Below are 24,213 nucleotides of genomic sequence, written 5' to 3' on the forward strand. Positions count from 1 at the left end.
AGTTGAAGAATTATGGCTATGGCATCGGAGATTGGGACATCCTTCCTTTAGTGTCATGAAGAAATCTATGCCATCCTTGTTTCTGGGCATTGATGAGTCTAAGTTGCATTGCGAGTCATGTGTCTTAGCTAAAAGTCATCGTACTAGTTATCCTTTGAGTACTACTAGGACTTCTTTTCCTTTTGAGCTTATTCATTCTGATGTCTGGGGACCTTCCCGTGAGTCAACCTTGTCTGGCAAACATTGGTTTTTTTGTTTATTGATGATTATACCCATCTTACTTGGGTCGCTTTATTGAAACATAAATATGAAGTCTTCTCTGCTTTCCAAGATTTTTTTGCTCTTGTTCAAAATCAATTTAGAGCCAATATTAAAGTCTTCCATTCTGATAATGGGGGGGAGTTTGTCAATTCTCAGTTTCACCAATTCTTTCATTCTCATGGGATTATTCATCAAACTACTTTCCCTCAAACCCCTGAACAAAATGGGGTGTCAGAAAGAAAGAATCGTCATGTTCTTGACATAGTTCGGTCTCTTCTATTTAGTGCTCATATGCCTAAGTATCTTTGGGGAGATGCAATTCTCACTGCTTGTCATCTCATCAATAGGCTACCTTCCTCTATTCTCAATGGTCAAACCCCCTATGATGCCCTTTCAAATCATGTGTCTGTCCCTTCGTTTTCTAATCTCCCTGCTCGTGTCTTTGGGTGTGTTGTGTTCGTCCATGTTCCTAAGAATCAAGGGTCCAAAATCGATGCCAGGGCATTAAAGTGTGTATTTGTGGGCTATGATGTTCATCAGAAGGGCTACAAGTGTTTTCATCCTCCTACACAGAAAGTTTTTGTTACCATGGATGTCACCTTTTATGAGGATGCATGTTATTTTTCTCCCATCAATCCTTCACTTCATGGGGAGAAACACACTTTTTTGGAAGAGAAGTCTTGTGGGATTAAAATTCAGCCAATTGAAGCCAATGACATTCCTGCAGAAACAGAAAAGGCAATTGCCGAACAGAGCATTGTGAGTTCCGAAACAGAAAAGGCAATTGCTGAATCGACTACCCTTTATCATGCAACTGCCGAACAGAGCGTTGCAAGTTCCGAACCAAAAAATACAATTGTCGAATTGTCTACCCTTCAAGAAGAAGCTCCTAATCACTCAGTCTCTCCCTCTCCATCAGTGGTCTCCCCTGTTCGATCTTCATCTGAGAATGCCAGCGAACACGACGTCCAAAATTTAGCAGTTCAAGAAGGCCAAGCTCCTCCACCCCTCTTAGATACATATAACCCTTGTCAACCAATCCCTGAGGAGCGTCCCAATCTTGAGGTTAATTAGTGGTTTTCTTCTAACTCTGATAATTGTGATAGTGTGTATGTTTTGCCTCCTAGGTCCACCCGTGGTAAACCACCTCGTCAATATGAACCAAGTTTAGATGTTAAGTCTAAGTATGTCAAAGCTAACTTTGTATCCACCCACCGGTTATCCAAATCCCATGCTTCTTTTGTGAATCAAATATCCTCTTTATGTGTTCCCAGTAAAGTGCAGGATGCTCTCAAGGATCCCAAATGGTCTCAAGCGATGAATGAAGAGATGGAGGCATTGGAGAAGAATAATACTTTGGAGTTGGTGCCACCTCCACAAGGAAAGAGAGTTGTTGGATGTAGATGGGTGTTCACTATCAAACACAATGCAGATGGTTCAGTGAACAGGTATAAGGCAAGACTTGTTGCAAAGGGATATACTCAAACATATGGTGTGGATTATGAGGAGACCTTTGCTCCAGTAGCAAAGATTAATACTGTTCGAGTGTTGATGTCTCTAGCAGCTAATCTAGATTGGCCTTTGCAACAGTTTGATGTAAAGAATGTCTTTTTACATGGAGAGCTATCTGAAGAAGTCTATATGGATCTACCACCAGGATATGAGGCAAGCACAAGAGGTAGATTTGTGTGTAAGTTAAATAAGTCCTTGTATGGACTCAAACAATCACCACGAGCTTGGTTTGGAAGATTCTCTCAAGCTATGCGTCGTTTTGGGTACAAGCAGAGCAACTCTGACCATACATTGTTTCTGAAACGCAGTGAAGGTAAATTAACTGCCTTGATTATTTATGTTGATGATATGATAATTACTGGTGATAATTCAGAAGAGGTTGAAAGATTAAAAGATCTACTTGCATCAGAGTTTGAGATGAAAGATCTTGGTTCTCTTAAATATTTTTTGGGGATTGAGGTCGCCAGGGGGAGTTCAGGAATTTTCTTGTGCCAGAGAAAATATGTGCTTGATTTGTTGACAGAGACAGGAATGCTATGGTGTAGACCTGCTGATACTCATATTGAGCAGAATCATAAACTGGCTGAGTACCCTAATCAAACTCTTACAGAGAAGGCTCGCTATCAAAGATTGGTTGGCAGATTAATTTATCTCTCACATACTCGGCCAGACATTGCATATGCAGTTAGTGTTGTGAGTCAATTCATGCATAATCCAAGTGAAACTCATATGGAAGCTGTGATCCGTATTCTGAGGTATTTAAAGTCTGCACCTAGAAAAGGCTTGATGTTTTCAAAGCATAATCATCTGGATATTAGTGGTTATACAGATGCAGACTAGGCAGGTTGTGTTACGGATAGAAAATCCACTTCTGGTTACTTCACTTTTGTAGGTGGTAATCTTGTTACTTGGAGAAGTAATAAACAAAAGGTTGTGGCAAGGTCAAGTGCTGAAGCAGAGTATAGAGGTATGGCTCATGGAGTTTGTGAATTACTTTGGTTGAGAAATTTACTTCGTGATTTGGGATTTAAACCCAAACGAGCCATGGATTTGTATTGTGATAATAAGGCAGCGGTGGATATTGCTCACAACCCAGTTCAACATGACAGAACTAAGCATGTTGAGGTTGACAGACATTTCATTAAAGAGAAGCTTGATGCTAAGCTTATCTCTTTTCCGTTTGTCCACTCAGAAGAACAGTTGGCTGATGTTCTCATGAAGGCAGTATCGAGTAAGGCATTTCATGACTCACTTGGCAAGTTGGGCATTCGTGATCTGTATGCGCCAACTTGAGGGGGAGTGTTGGCGTGAGTCGTACTTACCTTATTTATGTAGATATTCTGTAATATTATGTGATCTGTAATATTCTGTAATATCTGTAGTATTATTAGATTTACTACTTGTCTTAGGAGTAGTACTTGTCTTATTAGGCACAATTGTAATTTGTATATAATTCCTTCTTGTAAGGTGAATGAGATATCTAAGTTATTCAGCCAAAATTATCACTTGTTTTTCGTTATATTTGACTAAGAAAAAACCCAGAAAACTGGAGAAACAAGAAACGCAGCAAACAGAAACGAAAAAGCAAAGAAACTAAAAGAACCAAAGCTCCCCAAACCCAAAAATGGAGCTGCCGATGAGAAATAAGGTAACCAAGACCTCGACTGAGTCAAGGACACTCAAATTCCGAGCTAGAAGGCGGGGGCATGGTAAACCATCACGAGAAAGAACAAAAACAAGGGAAGAAGGTGGACGATCAATCCAAACCTCCGGGCACTTCTTCCGCACAACTAGCAAGGCCACCAAATTGGCAGCTGAATTCGCTTCTCTGGGAATCCAAAACCAAGCAGACCTTTGAAACAAGGTAAAATCATTCTTGATTTTACGGAGCTAGCTATTTGCAACTGCCGTTTGCCAACTTTAAGAAAAGGTTTTGTATACGAATATTTAGAACTTAAATTGTTATGGATTAAATACTTGTTACTCCTCATACTTTTCCCTGAAAAACAGTTTGGTCCCTCGCATTTTAAATTAAACTGAATAGTCCTTATTCTCTCAAATTCTCATATAACAAGTCCAAAATGATCCGAAATGACTATTATGCCCCTAATTTTCTATTTTTATTATTTTTTTAATTTTTTTCTCCCCCTTTTTTATATTTTCTCTCTCCCTCCCTCTCTCCTGGCCGCACAGTCTCTCTCTCTCCCTCGACCTCTCTTCTTCTTCTTCTTCTTCTCTTCCTCTGCAACCACCGGAGAACCTCCCTTTGAAGAGGGCGGATGACAAGGACTGGGAGGAATTGCCGGATCTGAAATCAGCAGGGAGAGGAGGACGGAGCTGCCAGGAATCGGAGTCGGGGCTGTAGATCTCGACGGCCAAGCGGTCCTCGATGTCGACCAAGTTGCCGATGAATCTGACACCACCGATGACGATGAAGTTGGGGAGGAGAGAGCCGGAGTCGAAAACGCCTAGAAGAGGGTTGATGCGGGAGAAGTGGAGAGGCGAGGTGGAGCGCCAAGAGCGCTTGAGGATTCTGGAGTAGGTGAAGTTAGGGGCGGTGATGAGGAAGAAACCGTCGGCGCCGAGGAAGCAGGAGAGGGAGTAGTGGTGGGGAGGGAAGGTGGGGGTTGGGAGGCGGAGCCAGCGGTTGGAGAGAGGGTCGAAGGTGAAGGACTGGTTGTTCTTGGAGGAGGTGTTGTGGATGCCGTAGAGGAAGAACCAGGGGTGGGATTGGGTTTGGGTTTGGGTTTGCGTGGCGGAGAAGGTGGTGGAGGAGATGATGGATTGCCAGAGCTTGCAGACGGTGGAGGCTCGGACGAGGGTCGGGATGGGGAGGTAGGAGAGGATCAGCTCCGTCACATCGGAGCTCAGGTTGGTGATTTCCGTCATGGGTTTGAGAGATAGAGAGAGGAGGAGGAGTAATTCTGTAAGTCTTGCTTGTTCACTTTTTTGTTTCATAATAAACAATGAAGATTTGGAAATGGTGATGAAATAGTGGCCGGAGATGGTGTTCTCCGGTGGTTGCAGAGGAAGAGAAGAAGAAGAAGAGAGGTCGAGGGAGAGAGAGAGACTGTGCGGCCAGGAGAGAGGGAGGGAGAGAGAAAATATAAAAAAAAGGGGAGAAAAATTAAAAAAATAGAGAAAAAAAATAATAATAATAAAAATAGAAAATTAGGGGCATAATAGTCATTTCGGATCATTTTGGACTTGTTATATGAGAATTTGAGAGAATAAGGACTATTCAGTTTAATTTAAAAGGCGAGGGACCAAACTGTTTTTCAGGGAAAAGTATGAGGAGTAACAAGTATTTAATCCAATTGTTATTTACCTTTTTTGCTCTGTTTACAACACCAGCAGAGTTGCACAATATTTACTGTACTACCGCTTGAGAAGTAAAAAGACTGTTAGGTTTCTTCTATTATGACTATGTTTCTTTGAAGCGGACCCGATCCCAACCGGGCGTCCGGAATCCCGTACTGGAAGGTCAAGTACGGAAGAGTCCAAAGGGATGACTCTAATGTTCGTGCGGTCCCTATCTTTAGTCTTTTCTCAGTCGTCGTCATTTTACAATTAGTTTGGACAAGAGAACTTGTCCCCAGACCCCAGTTAAACCTCGCATGCCAAAATCTCTCTTTGAAATTTCTTATCTCCGATCCTTTTCCATCAATAATGCTACTTATGTAGCTTCCAGCCTTCCACTACTCACAATCCGTTGACCAAATCCATAACCATATATGTTATTGGGTTAGTTAAACTAACAGCCCCTATTAGGTTTAGTAATTATATGTTTACTTTTCAAATTTACATGAACACATTCATTAATTGGTTTAAGATGATAAAACCCAACTCTATTCTTGAAAAAAAATCTGAATATTACATATCTATTTCCGAATGATATTTATGTAAACACAATGCGGAATTCATATTAAGTTGTGATTTAAAGAAAGTATATGACAACATTAAGAATGAATGGGCCTAATTTTCTTATTATAATGAATTATAACAAGACAAAACAGCATGTTAGTATAAAACGATAAATTTAGTTATAATTCTCCTATCTTGTTGCAATTGAAAACAACCCATACAACTAAGTCTTTTTTTTTTTTTTTTTTTTTTTTTTTTGTAGAAGAGATGAAATTTCATTAATCAATCAAAAGACTATAGGGATGACTTCGTACGTAATATCCTAACTACTCCAAGTAGAGAAGAGGACCTACTCATACCCATAATGTAGAACCAGCGGTTAAAGATACCATGAGCCGATAGGGGCTCAACTTCAACCATATGAATCGCCATTTTTTCCAGGCTACGAACAAACCACATACCCCAGGAGTCTCGATACATCCTTCCAATCAACCTCAAGAAGAGACAATCCCCTTCCAACACCATATACCAAAACCGCCAGTATACGTGTAAAGGCATCTCCCCATTACATTGACAACAAGAAAGCAACGAATTTAAAACACCTAATCCCTGGAGATGACACCATAACAATGGCACACTCACGAAACCAAAACAACCTAACCCTCGCTCAATTAAGGAGAGACTTATTATACCTAACCAAAAACCAAAACCTAACCAAAAACTAAAAACCTAAGAGAAAAGAGAATTCGGCCACCGCAACACGCTTCCAACCTCGACATCGGACCCCAACCACTAACACACCACCGCTTGAAACCCAGCCGGACAATCTCACCCCATTGTAGCCACCCAAGCCCGCTGTGTGGCCTTCCACTTCCACTCTCTACATAGTCTCCGACCAGATTTAGGACTAAAACTGGACCATTGACAGAGAAGAACACCGAAAACCATGAAAGAGGGAGCAATCTGCCCCGCCACCATAGGCCTGGATCTGCTAACCACCACTAACCTTTGACCGGCCTCCACCTTTCTATCCCCTTCCACCTCGGAGAGAACCCATCCCAACCGCTCATACCCATCAGATCCATAACCAGGATCCTCCACCTCTGCCATGACCTAGCCAAAGGCCTGAGAAAGAAAACTGTCGCCATTCGATGCTGCAGTCGCCGAAACTCTCTCAAACTAGAAGAACCAAATAAGTCCACCAACCCAGCGCCCTGTCCGGCAACGCCCACCACACCCGACGCAACCAAAAGTAGCCATCAACGAAGGGACGTTGCCGGACAAGCCACAGCAAAAAACCTATGTTTTCCAACCCTAGGTTTTCCTCCAGATATCGCGGAGAGAAAACTAACAGTCTTTATAAATGTAAAAGAATCCTTCTATGTGATACCTTAGTTGGATTTGTTGTTTTGGCAAAAATTGAATATACAACTAAGTTTAGAGGGGACGGATCCGTGGCATCATAAATTATAGTTAAAATTATACTTCAATTACCAACCATTAGATTAAAAGATTATCAATGGATGAGATTAGTCATCAAGAATATATCATTTACCTATTATTTTTCTTTTCTTTTCTTTTCTTTTTAATTAATTAATCAAATCTATTTATTATGATTTAATAAAAATCAATAATTGCTATTCTGATTTGGAATACAATTAAGGAATCAAATCTTTCAATTGTTTTCCTATTGAAACTCATCTACTCCTCAAAAAAGAAAAAGAAATCGATCAGATGAGGCCTTTGACGAACTAAATGAAAACTTTAACAAACTAAATGAACATGAAAGAATTTGACACAACGTCAACTACTCAACTAGATATCATGAGACCTTATGTTTATCATCAACAAATGGCATGAACTGTACAATATTTAGAGCAAACAGAAAGAAAAAGAAAAGAATTAAGGGTAACCTATTGGAGATATGCAATGAAAATATGATGAATCTTGATTTTGCTCTGTCATCTTGATGAGGAAACGGTGAGAAAGAACCAATCAGTTTTCATCATGCTTCGTCAAAGGCCTCATCTGATTGATTTCTTTTTCTTTTCTGAGCAGTAGATGAGTTTCAATAGGAAAACAATTGAAAGATTTGATTCCTTAATTGTATTCCAAATCAGAATAGCAATTATTGATTTTTATTAAGTCATAATAAATAGATTTGATTAATTAATTAAAAAGAAAAGAAAAGAAAAGAAAAGAAAAATAATAGGTAATGATATATTCTTTATGACTAATCTCATCCATTGATAACCTTTTAATCTAATGGTTGGTAATTGAAGTATAATTTTAACTATAATTTGTAATGCCACAGATCCGCCCCCAAGTTTAGATATACATAAATGACAAAAAATTAACAAGATCCCTGCTTTATGTTCTTAAAAATCAAAGTTCGGGTCCCTTTTAATTAGCATGTTTTTTTTTTTTTGACAAGAATTTGCGTCCTTTGATATACGTTTGATATACCTTGTAACCAAATACTTATAATAACATTTCAAACTCTTACAAGATGACCAATTTTAACTATACATCGACCTCCCTTATACCTTTTTTCTTCCCTGCTTTGTTATAGAATTATTATTCTATAAGCTCTTTATAAGATGTGACTTCATTCAGTGTTTTGAAAGCGAAATCTTATTTGCAAGTGATGACCCAGCGCATAAAGTAGCTTTCCTAACCTTTTGTTCTTCTCTTCACTTGCAACTTGTAATCCATAGTTTGAACTATTTTGTTCTTCTCTCAACTTTTAATCCATAGTTTGTGCGTTTCCCTTCAATTATATCTTGAGTTCAGATTGAAACATATGTGAAAAGTTGCACTGGCTTCTTTCCTCTCATTAATATTGTTTTGAATGTAAAACCTAATTTCTAAATTTTAAACTCTAAACTTGATCCTTCAAAAAAAAAAAAAAAACTCTAAACTTGATCTAAAGTAAGGTGGTTGTGGTCATAAGGATATTATTAAAACGAAAAATTTGTTTTATCTTTAGTATTATTTCTCAATGATAATTTATAATATTTTGAGTCTTTCCACACGATACCAGTTTATTGACCATATTATATAATATAAATAAATTTAATATATAGTCTCTAAATTTTTGGAAATGACAAAAGTTGTACTAACCATATAGTCCACATCCCTAGATTATATTAACCTAGTTTCACATAAAGGACGGGTTGAATCTTGTTTTAGTACGAAGGTTCACACATACATGGACGGAAGAAGACAGAAGAAGGTTCACCATATCTATCTTGATCATTGAAATAGAAGACGCCTGCCCGTAAGGCTCCGGGTGATATCAGGGGCTTTGGAGAACCAAGGGAGGTTCATGCAGATTCTAAGTTTTGTGACACCAAAACCAATTGTCCTTTCCCTTTCTGCTTTCTGTATTGTAGCTAGCTTAATTAGTTGTTATATATTTAGCTTCTATCCTTTACTGGGCTCAAGGTTTCCAAATGGAAAATGAAACCAGACTTTTGATTACATATTCATATACTTTGTATAGTTGGGAAAATGTACATTTTTACCCAAATTTGAGCTACACTAATCTCATTTTTTTGTCAATTTTGCCCTCTTTCTCTCTTTGTCACTTAGAGAGAGAGAAATCATCGGAGACTTCACCGGACTCCAGCGGCAGGTGACCGGTGATCGGAGATCGAAATCCGATGATCGGCCGCCAGAATCTGACGACCGGTGATCAGAGTCCGTCGTCCAGTTTTATTGCCCTCGAATAATACCCAATACACTTTTTATTGCCCTCAATAAAAATTTATTGGGTTTTATTGGAGGGTAATAAAAGTCTTTGGCGACCTCTTTGGAAACCTCCGAAGTCCGGTGTCCAGTGTTTGGTTTTATTGTCCCCCCAGTAATACCCAATAAACTTTTTATTGCTTCTCGATATAAATTTATTGGGTTTTGTTGGGGAGTAATAAAAGTCTCCAGCGACCTCTTTGGGAACTTCCGGCTGGTGACTGGATTCGGGTGAAGTCTCCAATGACTTTTTAATTATTCAGAGGGCAAACTTGTCTTTTTACCTTTAAATTGGGTAAGTGGGCACACAAATCTTTTATTGGAATAAGTGGGCATTTGTTGAGCCAAATTAGGTAAATGATCAAAATTAAAATATAATTGAGACACGGGAGGTAAACTTTGCATTATGTAGTAGGAAAAACAACCGTTTGTTTGCATTTTTTGTTTTCATTCTTTTATGAGAGGAACACATAGATCTACGTTATTTTAAATTACACTGAGAATATAAATTCACATGTTAAGGCGTTTCATATATGTTTAAATTACTTTTTTATAAAATATCTAACATCTTGCGTTGCCTCGATCAAGTGCAGTATGAAGTATGTCTAAATTTTATTTTATTTTTTTTATTTTTGAGAAGAATGAAGTATGTCTAGATTGTGAGAAATTTTATTCACACATCTCTAAATACTAAATACACATCCCTTTTTTCATACACCCAACATCACATTTAATGGATAAGTTAAATTACCAAAAAAGATATTTATATTAACAATAAAGAAACATATATAGTTGGAATTAAGAAACATCTGTAGTTTTTTTTTTTTTCCAGGATGGATATCATGAATTTAATTCTCAATAATTTAGTATGCATGGGATCGAGCCTTCTTATCAATCTAGTTTCAAAAATGTATTAACTGTCCAAATGATATGGACAAACAAGAGCAAGTGAAAACTGTTGAAAAATTCCTCAAGAACTCTTGTGATGTATTGTTTTGTTTCGCTCCAATTTCATCATCAGTAGTTCACAAATCTCAACAATTGGCATCTGAGTATTTTCTTTAAGTCCTCAATGACAAGCAATTCCCCATTGGCATCTAAGTATGTTCAACCCAACAAGTGAAAAGCAATTAAAACATTCTTTGGGTGCCGTTGTATTAACTTTAGTGATGACCATGTGATTTACCGAAACTCTCACATTGAGCCATTGAGGAATGGATGCTGAGTCTTCTAGTGTAATATGCTAATCTTTTTTTTTTTCAACTGCAACAATGTAATAGGTAGTCTCTCTTGTATAAGAAAAAAAAATAGGTAGTCTCTTACCATATATTTATCTCAATTTATTTCAGCAAAAAAAAAAAGAAAAAAGATACGTATTTAGTGAAAAGACCTTGTGTATTGTGAATTAGGATAGTTTAGAAAGTTTGGGGTTGTGTTCTAGTAAAATATTAAAATAAAAAAGTTAATAGGTTGTGTATTAAGTAAGATATGTGTATCTATCATTTAGCGATGTGTGAATAAAATTTCTCCTAGATTGTTTTGTCAAACTGTTTGCAAAGAAAACTTTCTTGAAATAGAATCAATGGAATACCAAGACCCTTTTCTTTTCGGGATTTAAAAATTTGAAAAATTCCCTCTAAATCATTAATCCCAATTTGAGGCAAAGAAAGTAAAGAAAGATTAAATTTGTAAATAGGTCTTGACTAATGTGGTAAATATATAGTGAGGTGTACAAAATGAAATTGCCAAATCGGAATGCATATAATTCAGACACAAGAAATTGTGTGTTTGAATGAAATACATGATGCTTTCTGTTCCAACAACCTATGTTGCCCATAGTTAGGTTTTAGAAAACTTTAACTGGCCTTTCTCAGAATAAAGTATCTCGCGTTTTAATCACATGTAACTCCATGTCTTGCCCATTAATTATGATTTGAACTTTCAACATTAATATGATATCAGAATAGACAATTCATCCAAACATGTCTAGTTGTATTCTAATTTCTAAGAACTTTAACAGTGCTCCGACTTTGAATTTCTTGCAAGGTTCGTCTTTTTAGATCAACAATGAAAAAAGAAATCATATATTGAGACTTGAATTCACTGATGTTGCATGTAGAAAACAACACAACTGAGGAAGGCACTATTCTATCACCGACTAAGCATCTTTAAATCCATGCCACTTTGAACCTGTACTATTCTGCGTCACCTTCTTGGCGTTAATTCTAAAGCTGTCAGATTTCTGAAGCACTGCTGAGATATCGCCCATTATTTAAAATTGAAATTGAACTTATTTGACCTTCTTGTCAAGTAAGGGGACATTTCATTTTCATAGCGCGCAGTTTATATTTTTTTGAATTTCGATCACTTTCGCTTGGTATGAGATCTTGTGGTTCACACATTTGCAGTAATATATAGCTTAGATTGTGAGAACAATATTTTGATAACTTCAGAAACACTTTGAACTTTGCAGCAACTATTTTTCAAACATAAGCATGGGAGAGCAGCAAGATATGCATGAACAAGTGAGCTTTTGGAAGATGCCTGTTGATGTTTTCTTCAGGGATGCAAGGTACAGTGTTTTTGAGTCACTTTTCAAAAAAAAAATTATTACCTTTTGATTGCTTTTACTATTGATAAAAGAAAAAAAAATCAATACATGTTACTGCATGTGAACTGATTGATCCATATATGACGAACGCAATTGCAGGAATGTTTTCAAATGGGATGTGCTTGGTAAGGAGATACTGCAGATTGCAGTCCCTGCTGCTCTGGCTGTAGCTGCTGATCCTATCGCTTCCTTAATCGACACAGCTTTCATTGGTCATATAGGTATGTATGCTTTAATCTCGTTTTCTTGATTTGTTTCAGGGATGTACTAAACTTTAGGCATTCATTCGTAGGATAAATTCTGTTTTTGACTAATGTATGATATGTCCACATCCACACTAAGCTGTATAAGCCCTGACTAAACTAGTCAGTGCTTCATCTAAAGATTCAGTATAAATTTTGATTTTCTGTTTTCAGGTCCAGTGGAACTAGCGGCAGCAGGAGTATCTATTGCCTTGTTCAATCAAGCTTCAAGGATTACTATATTCCCACTTGTCAGTATCACCACCTCCTTTGTTGCCGAGGAAGATACTGTAGCAAAAATGAAAATAAAAGCAGGAAAAGGCCAGAAATTGGAGAAGGGTTCAGACATGCTTGATGACCTGGAAAAAGGGGTTGCTAAACCAAAACCTGAGACGAAAGAGCCTGCACTAGATGATGAAAATGGTGAATCCTCAGAAATGGGCAAGCATCTGGGAAATGATGAAGACAAGGAAAATGGTGAGAACTCAGACAAGATACTAGATGAAGGCAGTGAAGTAAAGAATTCCATATCGGAAAATGCTAAGCTGGAGAATGGAGAGAAAGGTGTTCCTAAAAACAGTGAACCACAAGAAAATGGTACTCTTTCACTCCCTCTCTCAAAGATTAATGAACATCCTGAAATAATATTATCATCATAACATTTAGTATCGGTTATTTTATTGATCAGGTTCCAAGACAAATATTGAAACCGGTCCATCTGTTGTTACGAGCAAAAATAAGAAGCCAAAGATGAAGAACAAAAAGCTTAATATTGCTTCCGCATCAACAGCACTCATCTTCGGTGCAATACTTGGCCTCCTGCAAGCTATATTTCTCATGTTAGGATCCAAAGTTCTTCTTGGTGTGATGGGTGTGAAACATGTAAGTGGATAGGACTAGTCATTGTGTTCTATCACGCATTCTTTGTGTAGTTGCAAATCTTTTGAGAGATCCATTATCAAAAATCAGTTAATCAATCAATCGTTATTGAATGTGGGAAATAATAACAAATCTTCTTATGGAGCAGGACTCCCCTATGCTAAAACCAGCAATGAAGTACTTGAGAGTAAGGTCGATCGGTGCACCTGCTGTTCTTCTTACATTGGCCATGCAAGGAATCTTCCGAGGGTTTAGGGATACTAAAACTCCTTTATATGTCATCGGTACGTAGGCCTAAGAATCTCTTCTGATATCTTCGTCCTCCTTCTTGCCCTTCAATATCCTTAAACACAAGAAACAAGGCATAGCCGTATATAAGTTAAAGGAGTCTACCTAGTAATGGACAATTCTTCTGGTTCTTTAGTAGAAGATAATCTCTAGGTGATATATTGACATCATTATAGTATAAATTGATAACAGAAAATGCTGGTTGAGAAAACCATAAATATGAAACTGAAAGTAATCTGATCTAGACATACGTACGTACAGTATTTAAAAATAACTTACCTTTTTCTAATCTTTGGTACTAACGGAAAACGAGTGCATGTGTGAGTGTATTGGTTTCATGTGATGAAAACTTACAATAAAGATGTCAACGAATCAACAGAAAATATTCACAGTTCTTTAAATACCGTAAATATGATTAAGCGTATGCTACTATTATTAACTAGTTTTTGAACAGTTTATGGTTTCTTTGTCAAACTGATGTTTGCATAAATTTTCTCCAACACTAGTTTATTTGTCTCATTCTGTAGTTGCGGGATATGCAATTAACATTGCCTTGGATCCACTTCTCATCTTTGTATGCGGTTTTGGCATCAGAGGTGCAGCTATTGCACACGTTCTTTCTCAGTGAGTAGTGTACCTTTGTCTTGGTATTCCTTTAAAAGCTTCCATTGAGTGTATATCATCTTTGTTAACACGAACAATGTTTGGTATATATCCTTTAAGGTACTTGATGGCACTGGTCCTCTTCTTAATCTTAATGAGAAAAGTTAATCTCATGCCACCAAGTGTTAAAGACTTGCAGTTTGGCAAGTTTCTTAAGAATGGTAATTAGCTTTTTCATTCAATTTAGTTGCTTTCTTTGAAAAGTTCTCATCATCTGAGATATATTCATTTTAAGTAGTTAATATTCTTGGAAACAGGTTCTCTATTGTTGGCTAGGGTTGTTGCTGTGACATTCTGTGTCACCTTAGCTGCATCTTTGGCAGCACGGCAGGGTCCAACTCCCATGGCTGCATTCCAGACATGCTTACAAGTCTGGTTGACATCATCCCTTCTTGCTGATGGGCTAGCTGTTGCAGGACAGGTAATATCAAATTTAGTTTATTCATTTTGTAGTTATAAAATCAGGAAATTTAGTTTTAATTGTTTTCGGTATATGAGATTCTTAATCATAAATCCTATTTGTTATTGTTCCCTGCTCTATAGGCTATTCTAGCATGTGCATTTACTGAGAAAGACTACAAAAAGGCCACAGCTACCGCAACTCGGGTATTACAGGTACTCGAGTTTAACCATTCATGGATACATACATTTTCAATTTCCTTTGAGAATTTTCACAGGTTGGAATTTCCTTCGAGTTCATATTCCTTTTTTTGTCCAGATGGGATTTATCCTTGGTGTGGGACTCGCCCTTGTTGTTGGAGTTGGTTTGTACTTTGGAGCTGGAATCTTCTCAAGAGATGTCAATGTTTTGCACCTTATAAAAATTGGCCTCCCTGTATGCCTACTTAGTCCATCGAAAAGCTCATTAGTCATAACCTATTATCATTGTTTTTATAATGAACAAAAATTCAACTAATTTGTTTTCACCCATCTCCCAGTTTGTTGCAGCAACACAACCAATCAATTCCCTCTCTTTTGTGTTTGATGGTGTCAACTTTGGAGCATCTGACTTTGCATACTCTGCATATTCCTTGGTAATGAAGTCTTGCACTTATTTGTTTCTACATCCTGTTTTCTCCTTTGTGATAAACTGTTATTAATTGTCTAAAATAATTTGATATTACTTTCAGGTTCTGGTGGCTATAGCAAGCATTGTTTCATTGTTCCTTCTCTCTAAATCCGATGGTTTTGTTGGCATTTGGATTGCTTTGACTATCTATATGGGGTTGCGTGCATTCGCTGGCGTATGGAGGTAATTATGCAACTCAAAATGCTAAGGGCTTCATATTGTAAAACCAGTTAACCATATAAATGTATTATCAATTGGGTATTTCATACAAAGTCACTCGAAAAGTAATTTAAAAAATGTGGTCCATCAAGCATTACTTCTTTACATTTATATCTTAATGAATTAGTTGAACTGAGGTTGCTAATAAATTTTCAGGATGGGGACTGGAACCGGACCCTGGCGCTTTCTCAAGGGTCGTTCATCACCACAGCTTTCATAAGTCTACTAAAATAGGAATACTTAAGATAGTGTATGGCCATGATTTTTTTTTTTCTTTGCTTGATCATCTTCCGGTCAGTGTTATGTATCATAATTTTCCCCATTTTGTATTTTGGTGATATCTGAAAGACACTCTCGTTTAAATGTTATGTTGTTATACTATAATTTCACACAACCATTGTATTTGACAACTCTAGTTTGAAAGAGTAATGCTAGGTGAACCACCTTTTGAGGAACCACCTAGAGCCCACCTTAGGTGGCAGCTTATGTGGCATAGCCACATCATCACAACATAATTTCTGATTCTTTTATATTTTTATTTTTCTTAATCACAAAAATTCTTTTTCTTTTTTTACTTTCTTGATTTTATCTTTTAAACTCTATTTTTTTTCTTTCTTTCTGATCTATTCTGTGACGTCTTCATCTTCACCGGACGTTATTCTTTTCTCTCCTCCTCTCACCCCTCTCACCTCCTCTTCAATTGATCAAGGTCTTCTCAATCCTGACCTCACGCCTGGAACCATACTACTTGTCAGGTGTAGGCAGCACATATGCATTAGGCGTCCGTGTAGCGCACAGTTGCAATTGTCTAACTCTCTCAGCGGGATCAAACTCCGGCTCTGCAGAAACTATTGGGGCTGAGTAGCTTCCGCCTATTCTTGGTTCCTCACTCGGAAACTTGAGTTCATCGTGATCAAGATTTATCTGCAAGGAGAAAGAATTATGAATACAGTAATTGAATTTATTATACGAAATGTCTGTCTTCGAAGTATAATTGCAATTCTACCAATCAAAAGGCAATATAATCATACATCTGGATATTCCACTGTTGAAGCTTGAGGAGACAAATGGCCCACTTCATCAACCTGAAATAAGCCGCCCCATCATAAGAACATAGTAAAGCAATATAAAATAAACGATTGATTATAGTATAGTGTTGGACATCTTTGGCAACAGATAGTGAACAAACCAGAGATAGAGCTTGTCATAATTAAGCAACACAGATTCCTAACTACATTAGAGCTTCACCTCTATTGAATTCCTTGATGCAGAGACATCCATTCCCTGCTTACTTGGTCTATAGTCAAAACTCAACTCTCCATCTTCAATAGAAGCATTGCTATTCTCACCATGATCTCTGCGCCATCATCCTCACCATCGTCTTCAAGTCCACTAAATTGGTATTCAATATGTTGCTCCTCTGTAACCAACCTAACATGTGGCTCCACAGCCTCAAGCCTGGAACCACCTAGAGGAAATCGAAATCGGATTGAGAAGACGCTGATCAATTGAAGAGGAGGTGAGAGGGTTGAGAGGAGGCGTGAGAGGAGGAGAGAAGAGAACAACATCTGATGAAGATGAAGACCAGATTAGATCAGAAAGAAAAAAATAGGGTTTAAAGATATAATCAAGAAAGTGAAAAAAAAAAAAAAAACAATTTTCGTAATTAAGAAAAAATATATATAAAAGAATCAGAAATTATGTTGTGATGATGTGGCTATGCCACATAAGCTGCCACCTAAGGTGGGCTCTAGGTGGTTCCTCAAAAAGTGGTTCACCTAGCATTCCTCAGTTTGAAATATGAAATTGAAGGGACTCTCTCTCTCTCTCTCTCTCTCTCTCTCTCTCTCTCTCTCCCGTACTGTTTTTTAGAGTCGTTTTTTTTGCCTCACACATATGGTGATTCTTCACTGTTATAGTGATTTCTCACATTTGTGGTGATTTTCTTGAGTTAATCTGATTTATGTCTTGTTGTCAAGCTCCGATTTTCAAGCACAAATAATAAACAAGTTAAACAATCATAATTACACCGGGCATGATGGTTCAGACATCGACACAAAATACCTGAATTTTTTTTCTTTTAAAACAAGTATACAATGATGCTATTGTTGAAGAATGTTGACATTTAGTGTGCCTTGTCAAACTAGGATTAGCTCTATAGTTGTAATCGTAGAGATTTCCTACTCCGAGTTAGAATAGGAATCCCTGTACTCCAAGATTATGTACTTTGTAATCTCTATATATAGGGCTCCTATTATCAATGAATACACACAATTATTCTCTCAGTTCTCTCTACATTCCAATTTCCTTAAACATGTTATCAGCACGAGCCCTAACCCTGAATCAGAAGCCAAAAACACGCCTCCCTGCGCCGCCGCCCGTGCCTACCTGCACACCTACGCAAAACCGGATCAGCCTCTCATGCCTGCATCAACACACGCGTGCGTCAGCCTCGCTAAGCAAGATCAAGTAACAAGAAAATACCGAGTAAGTTTTTATAAAAGTTCCTGCTTCTTTTAATTTTTGTTTTCTTGTGCTCGGGGACTTCCAAAATCCCTTCCTCTACATCCCACATTTCTTGTAACGTGGGTTCGATTCACAAAAGCGGAACCGTGGGGAGGTCACGCTAAATTACTAACTAAGAGCATTCATAAACCACAGACTAAGAGCGTTCGTGAGCATCATTACGAACTAAGAGCGTTCGTAGGCTACGGACTCAGAGCGTTTGTGAGCATAAAAATTTGACCATACAAACGTCATTGTTTTCAATCCAAATCCAAATTTTGGAAATTATCAACAAAGACAGTGGTTATAACTCTTTCTCACTAGGCTCATCCCATTAATTGTGATGTCTAGGAAACATTTGAACTGAGAGAACGGTTTTACAAGTGAGCATAGCTCCACCAAAATCTCGCCTTACCTTACCTGGTCACAATCAAATTGGAGTTACTAAAAGGATTGAGTAATTACTACTTGTCTAAGCTTGATTATCAATTACTACTTGTCTAAGCTTGATTATCATTTTTGGATTAAATTTTGATTTAGAAACTTTGACGTAATCATTGGCTTTCATTGAAATAAAGTGTCTATTTTGATTCGAACTTTATTCATTCAAGTATGTTTCTCGGAGAGCTAGAATGCCTCGTGGATAGTGCTACTATGCACACCATACTTCGAAATAGACAGTTATTTCTTGAGATGACGCCTACTTGATCTTCAGTGACTACGATGGCAGGGCCATCTAAATTGATTCATGGTCAAGGACCAGCTCAATTCTTATTGCCAAATGGCACAATCATTCATGTCACTGAAGCTCTCAACGTTCCTAGGGCCGGAAGAACCCTTTTGAGCTTTAAAGATATAAGAGCCAATGGTTTTCATGTGGAAACACATTGTGAGAATGAACAAGAGTTCCTTTGCATCACCTCTAATAACTACAGACATAAATGAGTATTAGAGAAACGTATGTGCCGTTCTAGTGGGTTGTATGCAACCACTATTCGAATCATTGAATCCAACCATGTCATGAGAGATGACTTATGAGATTCTGACACATATAGACTTTGGCACAAGGTTCTAAAAAATGTTAGGAGCTAGTCGGCGGTGACCCGGGGACTAGCGCCTAGGGGCCTAGGCGAGGACTAGGCGGTTTTTATTTTTTTATTTTAATTTTAATATTTTAATAACAAATACATATAAATAGAATAATTCTCGTGTTGTTTATAATTTTTTATTACATAATTATATTCAAAACACTAAACCCACCCATTAAATAGTTGAAAATACTAATGAGATGATTATAAATAGACGTTTTATCCTAAACTTTATCAGAAAAACTATTAATTTAAGTTGTGGTGGTCAACTTTGACCAAACCACTTAATACCAAGCAACTGACGTCACCTTTCACGTTTAATCATGTTTTCATCTTCTATCACCTCCAATTTTCTGCAAATCTCTCTCTCTCTCTCTCTCTCTCTGTATTCAGAATATATGGCCTTTTTCCTCCCTCCTTTCAAAGGGGTCATCGAATCTCCTTTCATCTCCCCCATAAAGAAAATCAAAGAAAACTAACAAATCATCAAGTGCACGACGAGATGAGAGAAAAATCTTCAAGCTATTGATAATCAACGTCAAAAACAAGAGAGAGAGAAGAGAGACGCGACGAGATCCGACTACCCCACCTAGCTGCCGCCTAGGCGGCCGCCTGGAGACCCAACGCCTAATGACTTCGCCCAGCCAAAATCAGAACGGTACACTGGCGCCAACGCCTAAGCGCCGCCTAGGCCGTTTTTTAGAACATTGCTTTGGCATGACCATTTGGGACACCCAGGTCATGACATGATGATCAGTATATTAAAAACTTCACACATACATCCTTTCTCCATAACAAAGAGAAATACGAATCAAAAGTCGATTCAAAGAGAGCATTGCACCTCCGCCGCGCCTCGGGGCGCCGCTGTCTTGCACCACCTACCGACTAACACCGGAGCCGTGATCCCCCTGCGGCAAAATCATGGCTTTTATGCCATGTATGGAGATTTGGCTCCCCTCTCTACTTCTCAAGTCAATTGTGACTTCATGGCTCAACCAAAATCCTCATTGGTTGCTTCTAAAGCCCATCTTTCGTTCTGCAAAGCCTGCTCTTTAGTAAAATTAGGATCAAGACCATCCTATGCAAATGACACTAAAAAAAATATTTCATTCTTATATAGAATCCAAGGGGATTCTGTGGATCGATTCAACCAACTTGCGGATTGCTTAGATGTTTTATGGTGTTAGTTGATGTGCAGACACGCTGGTCACGTATCGCGCTATCGTCCACTCATAATGTTGCTTATGATAAACTCCTAACTCAGGTCATATGGCTATGGGTTCACTGCTCGGATCATCTCATTCAGTCAAATTCGACTTGATAATGCTAGAGAGTTTACATTGAAAATTTTCGATGACTATTGCATATCATTGGGGATTGATATTAGGCATCATATTCCCATGTACACACCCTAATGGTCTCGAGGAAAATCCACCATTAAACGACTACGATGGTAGCCCAGACATTGGTAATGCGCACCAATATTTCCACTTAGGGTTATGCAATATCGTATGCAGCTATGCTAATTCGTCTACGACTCATAGCCACTCAACTTTTATTTGCGTTACAGCCAGTGACTGGTATGAGTTTAATATCTCGTACTTATGCATATTTGACTATGCGGTTTATGTGCCAATTGTGCCGCCATAATGCATTTAAATAGGTCATTGCAACGAATGCATATATATATATATTTGTGTTGGATATAAATCTCTAACTATAAGTCCGCTATGTAGAACCCTTGACAAGCGATCTCTTTTCCGTTAGATTTACAGATTGTCACTTTGATGAGACAGTCTTCCCGTCGTTAGGGAGAGATTAGAACGTCATCGTTCAACAGGAACGACAGGAATTGTCGTGGTCTATCCCCACTATGTCTCTTCTCAATCTCCTAAAAGTGACGAGATCACATATACCTGCTGCAAACATGCTTGCAAGGATTGATGTCCCCACAAGAGGACATGGCACCACCTAGAAGAGATGGACATGGCACCACCACCATGGATGGTGATATGGTGACGTTACAAGGTGGCATAATGGCGTCATAGGCCATGGGTTCCACTAAAGAGCGTAGGAGACCCATAGGTTCGATGGATTCTCGCCCTAGGAAAAGAGCGAGTTTGGCACAACTTGATCTATTGATCATTGATACTCAAAATCCGTCTCATGAGAATATTCTGGATTGTGGTTATGTCCAAGAGACATCGTTGGGGGACGCTGTAATGTTAGAACCAATTCCTGTGAATATAGAGATCTCTACAAAATTACACCAGTGTACATGAGACGTGGGATAGAAACTCCATCATGATTGATGATATATTCACGCATTTCTTTACGCATGAGTTTGTTGAGTCCGATGATAACGAACCACGCTCCGTTGATGAATGAATGCCAACGTAGAGAAAATTGGCCTACATGGAAAGATACGATCCGGGTTAAATTGGATTCTCTAACGAAGAGGAAGATTTTCCGAGCCAGTGATGCTAACACCTGCTAACATAAAACCTCTTGACTAATGGGTCTTCGTTAGAACGCGTGATGAGAAAAAGAGATGATAATCTAGCCTTATGGCGCAAGGCTTCTCACAAAACGCCCTGGAATCAACTATGAGGAGACATATTGTAACGCCCCAAGCTGCACCTCACCAGCCTAAGCTCGTTACAGTGCCGCGAGTCTCTAAAACATAAACCGAACGCTCGATTTACATTCTAGAGAACCGCTAGGCATTTTGTTTGAAAAACTTTTTGTACAAACACAGCGGAAGCTACAAATATTTTTGAGGTGTAAAACTTGAGTTGCTGAAATCTATTTCATTCGTCCAGAACTTGGATAAAGGTTCACACAAGGTTTGAATTTCACTTGAAGAGAATTCAACTAAATGATGACACGAGACTAGCTAACAACAAGTTCCAGAACACAAAGTTCGAGAAATAGAATTTAGAATAAGGTTCACATGGTAATTTACCGAACTTGTTCTGCACACCCAGCTCCGTCCGCTATTGTCTCATCACCAGTGCACAGTACCTGCATCCATACTGTTGTAGGGGTGAGCTTTCGTCCTCACTGCTCAACAGGAACTCTAACTAGACTAGGTTTGAAAATCAACAGATAAATGTTTAGAGCTCCAGTATGAAAACATGCTTAAACCAAATATTTAAAGGAACGACAAACTTTAATGTTTTTCAACTTGAAAACCGATGCATGATGCTTAAATAAATACGGCGCCAAATCCAAGCATTACCTGATGGCCGGTCCCATAGACCCACTACACGACCTTACCTCAAATTAAGTTATAACCAGGTAAGCGTAGTGAGAGCGTCCACTACCTAGCTACACACACGTATCGAGTCCGTGATTGCGGATACTCGGATGACCGGCATAGCTAACCCTCTAGAGGTTTAGGGAATCGAACCCAAGGAAGTCAATGCCCCTTTCGCTCTCAAGCCATCACATTTCTCACAATTTGGTTAGTATGCATTGCATTTTAACATAACCAAACCATACCACCAACCATGCCTCATTTTAACACAATATATAAGAAAACAACTAACCGAGGAGAGTCCTGAATCCCTACCTGGATTCCAATGCTTTCTTTCACGTATTCCGAGAGTCGCGAACCTTCCGTTCCTCGGGTGACTGGAGTCCTAGATTCCGACATTTCGACAGTTAATAATCCATTGAACAATTTTACGAAATCTCGACGATTAACAAATCGTCTAAACCAACTTTTTCTAGTTGGACTAGGAGTTGACCAAGGTTTGACCAACCTTTCCTGGTTTAACCAGGATTGACCGTTTTAACCAACGGTTCTTAGTTTGACCAATATTGACCAATTTGACCACGTTTGACCAATCGCGACAAGTTCGATAATTAACCCAAATTACCAAACATTCACTTGAAGTTTACAATATCGACCGAATATATATTAAGTGCACCCAATATACTATAATTCTTTTTCGTTACTTATTACCACGTTCAACACTCAACTTCATTTCTAACTCAAATTTCATCGGATAGCAATTCCGATGGAATTACTATGGACACCCATACTTCCAAATACAAGGTGTACTTAAAATTACAAAGGACACCCAAGCTTCATAACTGGACCATTTTTTCCAAATATTCCACAGCCACATTCACTACTAATTCACATCTTCTGTACTTTCACTTCTTAATTAACCATAGCCACTTTTCCAACTTAAGAACTCAATACAATTAACTGACAACAACTAACCAAACTAAACACACAACCAAGGCAATTCGAGCTCCACCACAACTCCACAGTTCATTGCACATACAAATAATCAATTCCAATCCAAAGTTTCAGTACCAGCAACAAACATACCAACTCAAGTCACTAACTTCCGATCTGCACAACAAGAACCAGACTTAAATTCAAGAATTCGAATTATACCTTCAAAAACTACTCCGAGCAAGCTCAGTTGTCCAAAGATGATGACGAACTGGGACCAACAGACCAGCTAGTAGTTTCTGAAAATTAGCTTCAGTCTAGAATATTAAGCATCAACAAGTGGAAACGAGGTGGATAGCGGACCAAGAGAAGCCAGAGAAGTCGCCGGCATCGAAGAACAGCGCCGGAACCGAAACAACCCAGAAATTGATTTGTCAAAACTCGATCAAATCCAAAAACTAGTTACACAAGCTTGTAGAGCATGAAGAGGGGATGAAGTTTAATACCAATTACAGCCCAGATGGTGGCCGGAATCGCCGGAAATCGCCGGAGGAGTCTCGGAGCTTCCAATCGTTGTTTCTCCGTTCACCGTCGATGCATGGACAATCTGAGGATGCAGGGAGGTAAGCGACGCAGAGACGAAGGGAAAAGGTAGCTGTTTACCGTCGTGGGGTGGCTGGACGTCGTCCCTCCGGTCAGGTTTCTCTCTCGTGCCGTGCTGCGTCTCGGGTCAGAGCATCGAGCTCTATCTCTCTCTCTCTCTCGTGTTTTCTGAAACTAATCTCCATCCTTGATCTAATCCAGGATTATAAATATCCCAACCTGAATTGTAATCAAGGGCTAGGATCAAGAGATGGAGGCGGTGGCTGGCTGGGATGAAACGGCTAGGATTGCACCGCGGAAATTCTTTTTATTTAAATGGATTTCCATAATTTCCAAACTTCAGAAATTCATTATAAATACTTTGGGTATCCGAAAAATTCCCCGAAAATTTCCACGAACTCATCGTGTCGTGTACTTTATCATCCAACCCTCAAATTGAGGTTTTCACTTTATGAAAATTTCTGAAA

The 24,213-nt window shown here is 38.5% G+C and overlaps 2 protein-coding genes and 1 long non-coding RNA gene across 6 annotated transcripts; 1 reads left to right on the plus strand and 2 right to left on the minus strand.

Annotated features, from left to right (window-relative positions):
- Positions 1-1,154: 1,154 nt before the first annotated feature.
- Positions 1,155-4,759, minus strand: LOC133714543 (F-box/kelch-repeat protein At3g24760-like). Its single transcript, XM_062140680.1, has 2 exons — positions 4,026-4,759; positions 1,155-1,204 (listed from the first exon to the last, which is right to left on the minus strand). Exons 1-2 carry the CDS (start codon positions 4,729-4,731, stop codon positions 1,155-1,157), a joined length of 756 nt encoding a protein of 251 aa, XP_061996664.1. The 5' UTR covers positions 4,732-4,759.
- Positions 4,760-11,865: 7,106 nt separating this feature from the next.
- On the plus strand, positions 11,866-15,628 carry LOC133717724 (protein DETOXIFICATION 43-like). Its single transcript, XM_062144441.1, has 13 exons — positions 11,866-11,959; positions 12,098-12,219; positions 12,415-12,837; positions 12,929-13,122; positions 13,268-13,403; positions 13,935-14,031; positions 14,131-14,231; positions 14,328-14,491; positions 14,614-14,685; positions 14,789-14,905; positions 15,009-15,104; positions 15,201-15,322; positions 15,515-15,628. Exons 1-13 carry the CDS (start codon positions 11,883-11,885, stop codon positions 15,576-15,578), a joined length of 1,785 nt encoding a protein of 594 aa, XP_062000425.1. The 5' UTR covers positions 11,866-11,882; the 3' UTR covers positions 15,579-15,628.
- A 1,873-nt stretch (positions 15,629-17,501) lies between these two features.
- Positions 17,502-23,909, minus strand: LOC133717514 (uncharacterized). Of its 4 annotated transcripts, none has more exons than XR_009849687.1 (5): positions 23,650-23,909; positions 23,366-23,460; positions 22,193-22,595; positions 21,917-21,986; positions 17,502-17,783 (listed from the first exon to the last, which is right to left on the minus strand). It is a non-coding gene; the product is annotated as an uncharacterized LOC133717514 (long non-coding RNA). The 4 variants fall into 4 exon arrangements; XR_009849686.1 differs by lacking the exon at positions 17,502-17,783 and adding an exon at positions 21,177-21,362; XR_009849685.1 differs by lacking the exon at positions 17,502-17,783 and having other exon boundaries at positions 21,500-21,986.
- Between the last annotated feature and the right edge of the window lie 304 nt (positions 23,910-24,213).

The sequence above is a fragment of the Rosa rugosa genome, chromosome 6, assembly GCF_958449725.1.
Source record: "Rosa rugosa chromosome 6, drRosRugo1.1, whole genome shotgun sequence".
Taxonomy (NCBI): Eukaryota; Viridiplantae; Streptophyta; class Magnoliopsida; order Rosales; family Rosaceae; genus Rosa; species Rosa rugosa.

Excerpts from the sequence above, each read along its gene's own strand:
- LOC133717724 (XM_062144441.1), top strand. The coding sequence starts at position 11,883 with ATGGGAGAGCAGCAAGATATGCATGAACAAGTGAGCTTTTGGAAGATG. Across the intron at positions 11,960-12,097 it reads GTTTTCTTCAGGGATGCAAG|GAATGTTTTCAAATGGGATG; the intron begins GTACAGTGTTTT and ends ACGCAATTGCAG. Across the intron at positions 13,404-13,934 it reads AACTCCTTTATATGTCATCG|TTGCGGGATATGCAATTAAC; the intron begins GTACGTAGGCCT and ends CTCATTCTGTAG.
- LOC133714543 (XM_062140680.1), bottom strand. The coding sequence starts at position 4,731 with ATGAAACAAAAAAGTGAACAAGCAAGACTTACAGAATTACTCCTCCTC. Across the intron at positions 1,205-4,025 it reads CTTCAAAGGGAGGTTCTCCG|ATGAAGATCGAACAGGGGAG; the intron begins GTGGTTGCAGAG and ends TGGCATTCTCAG.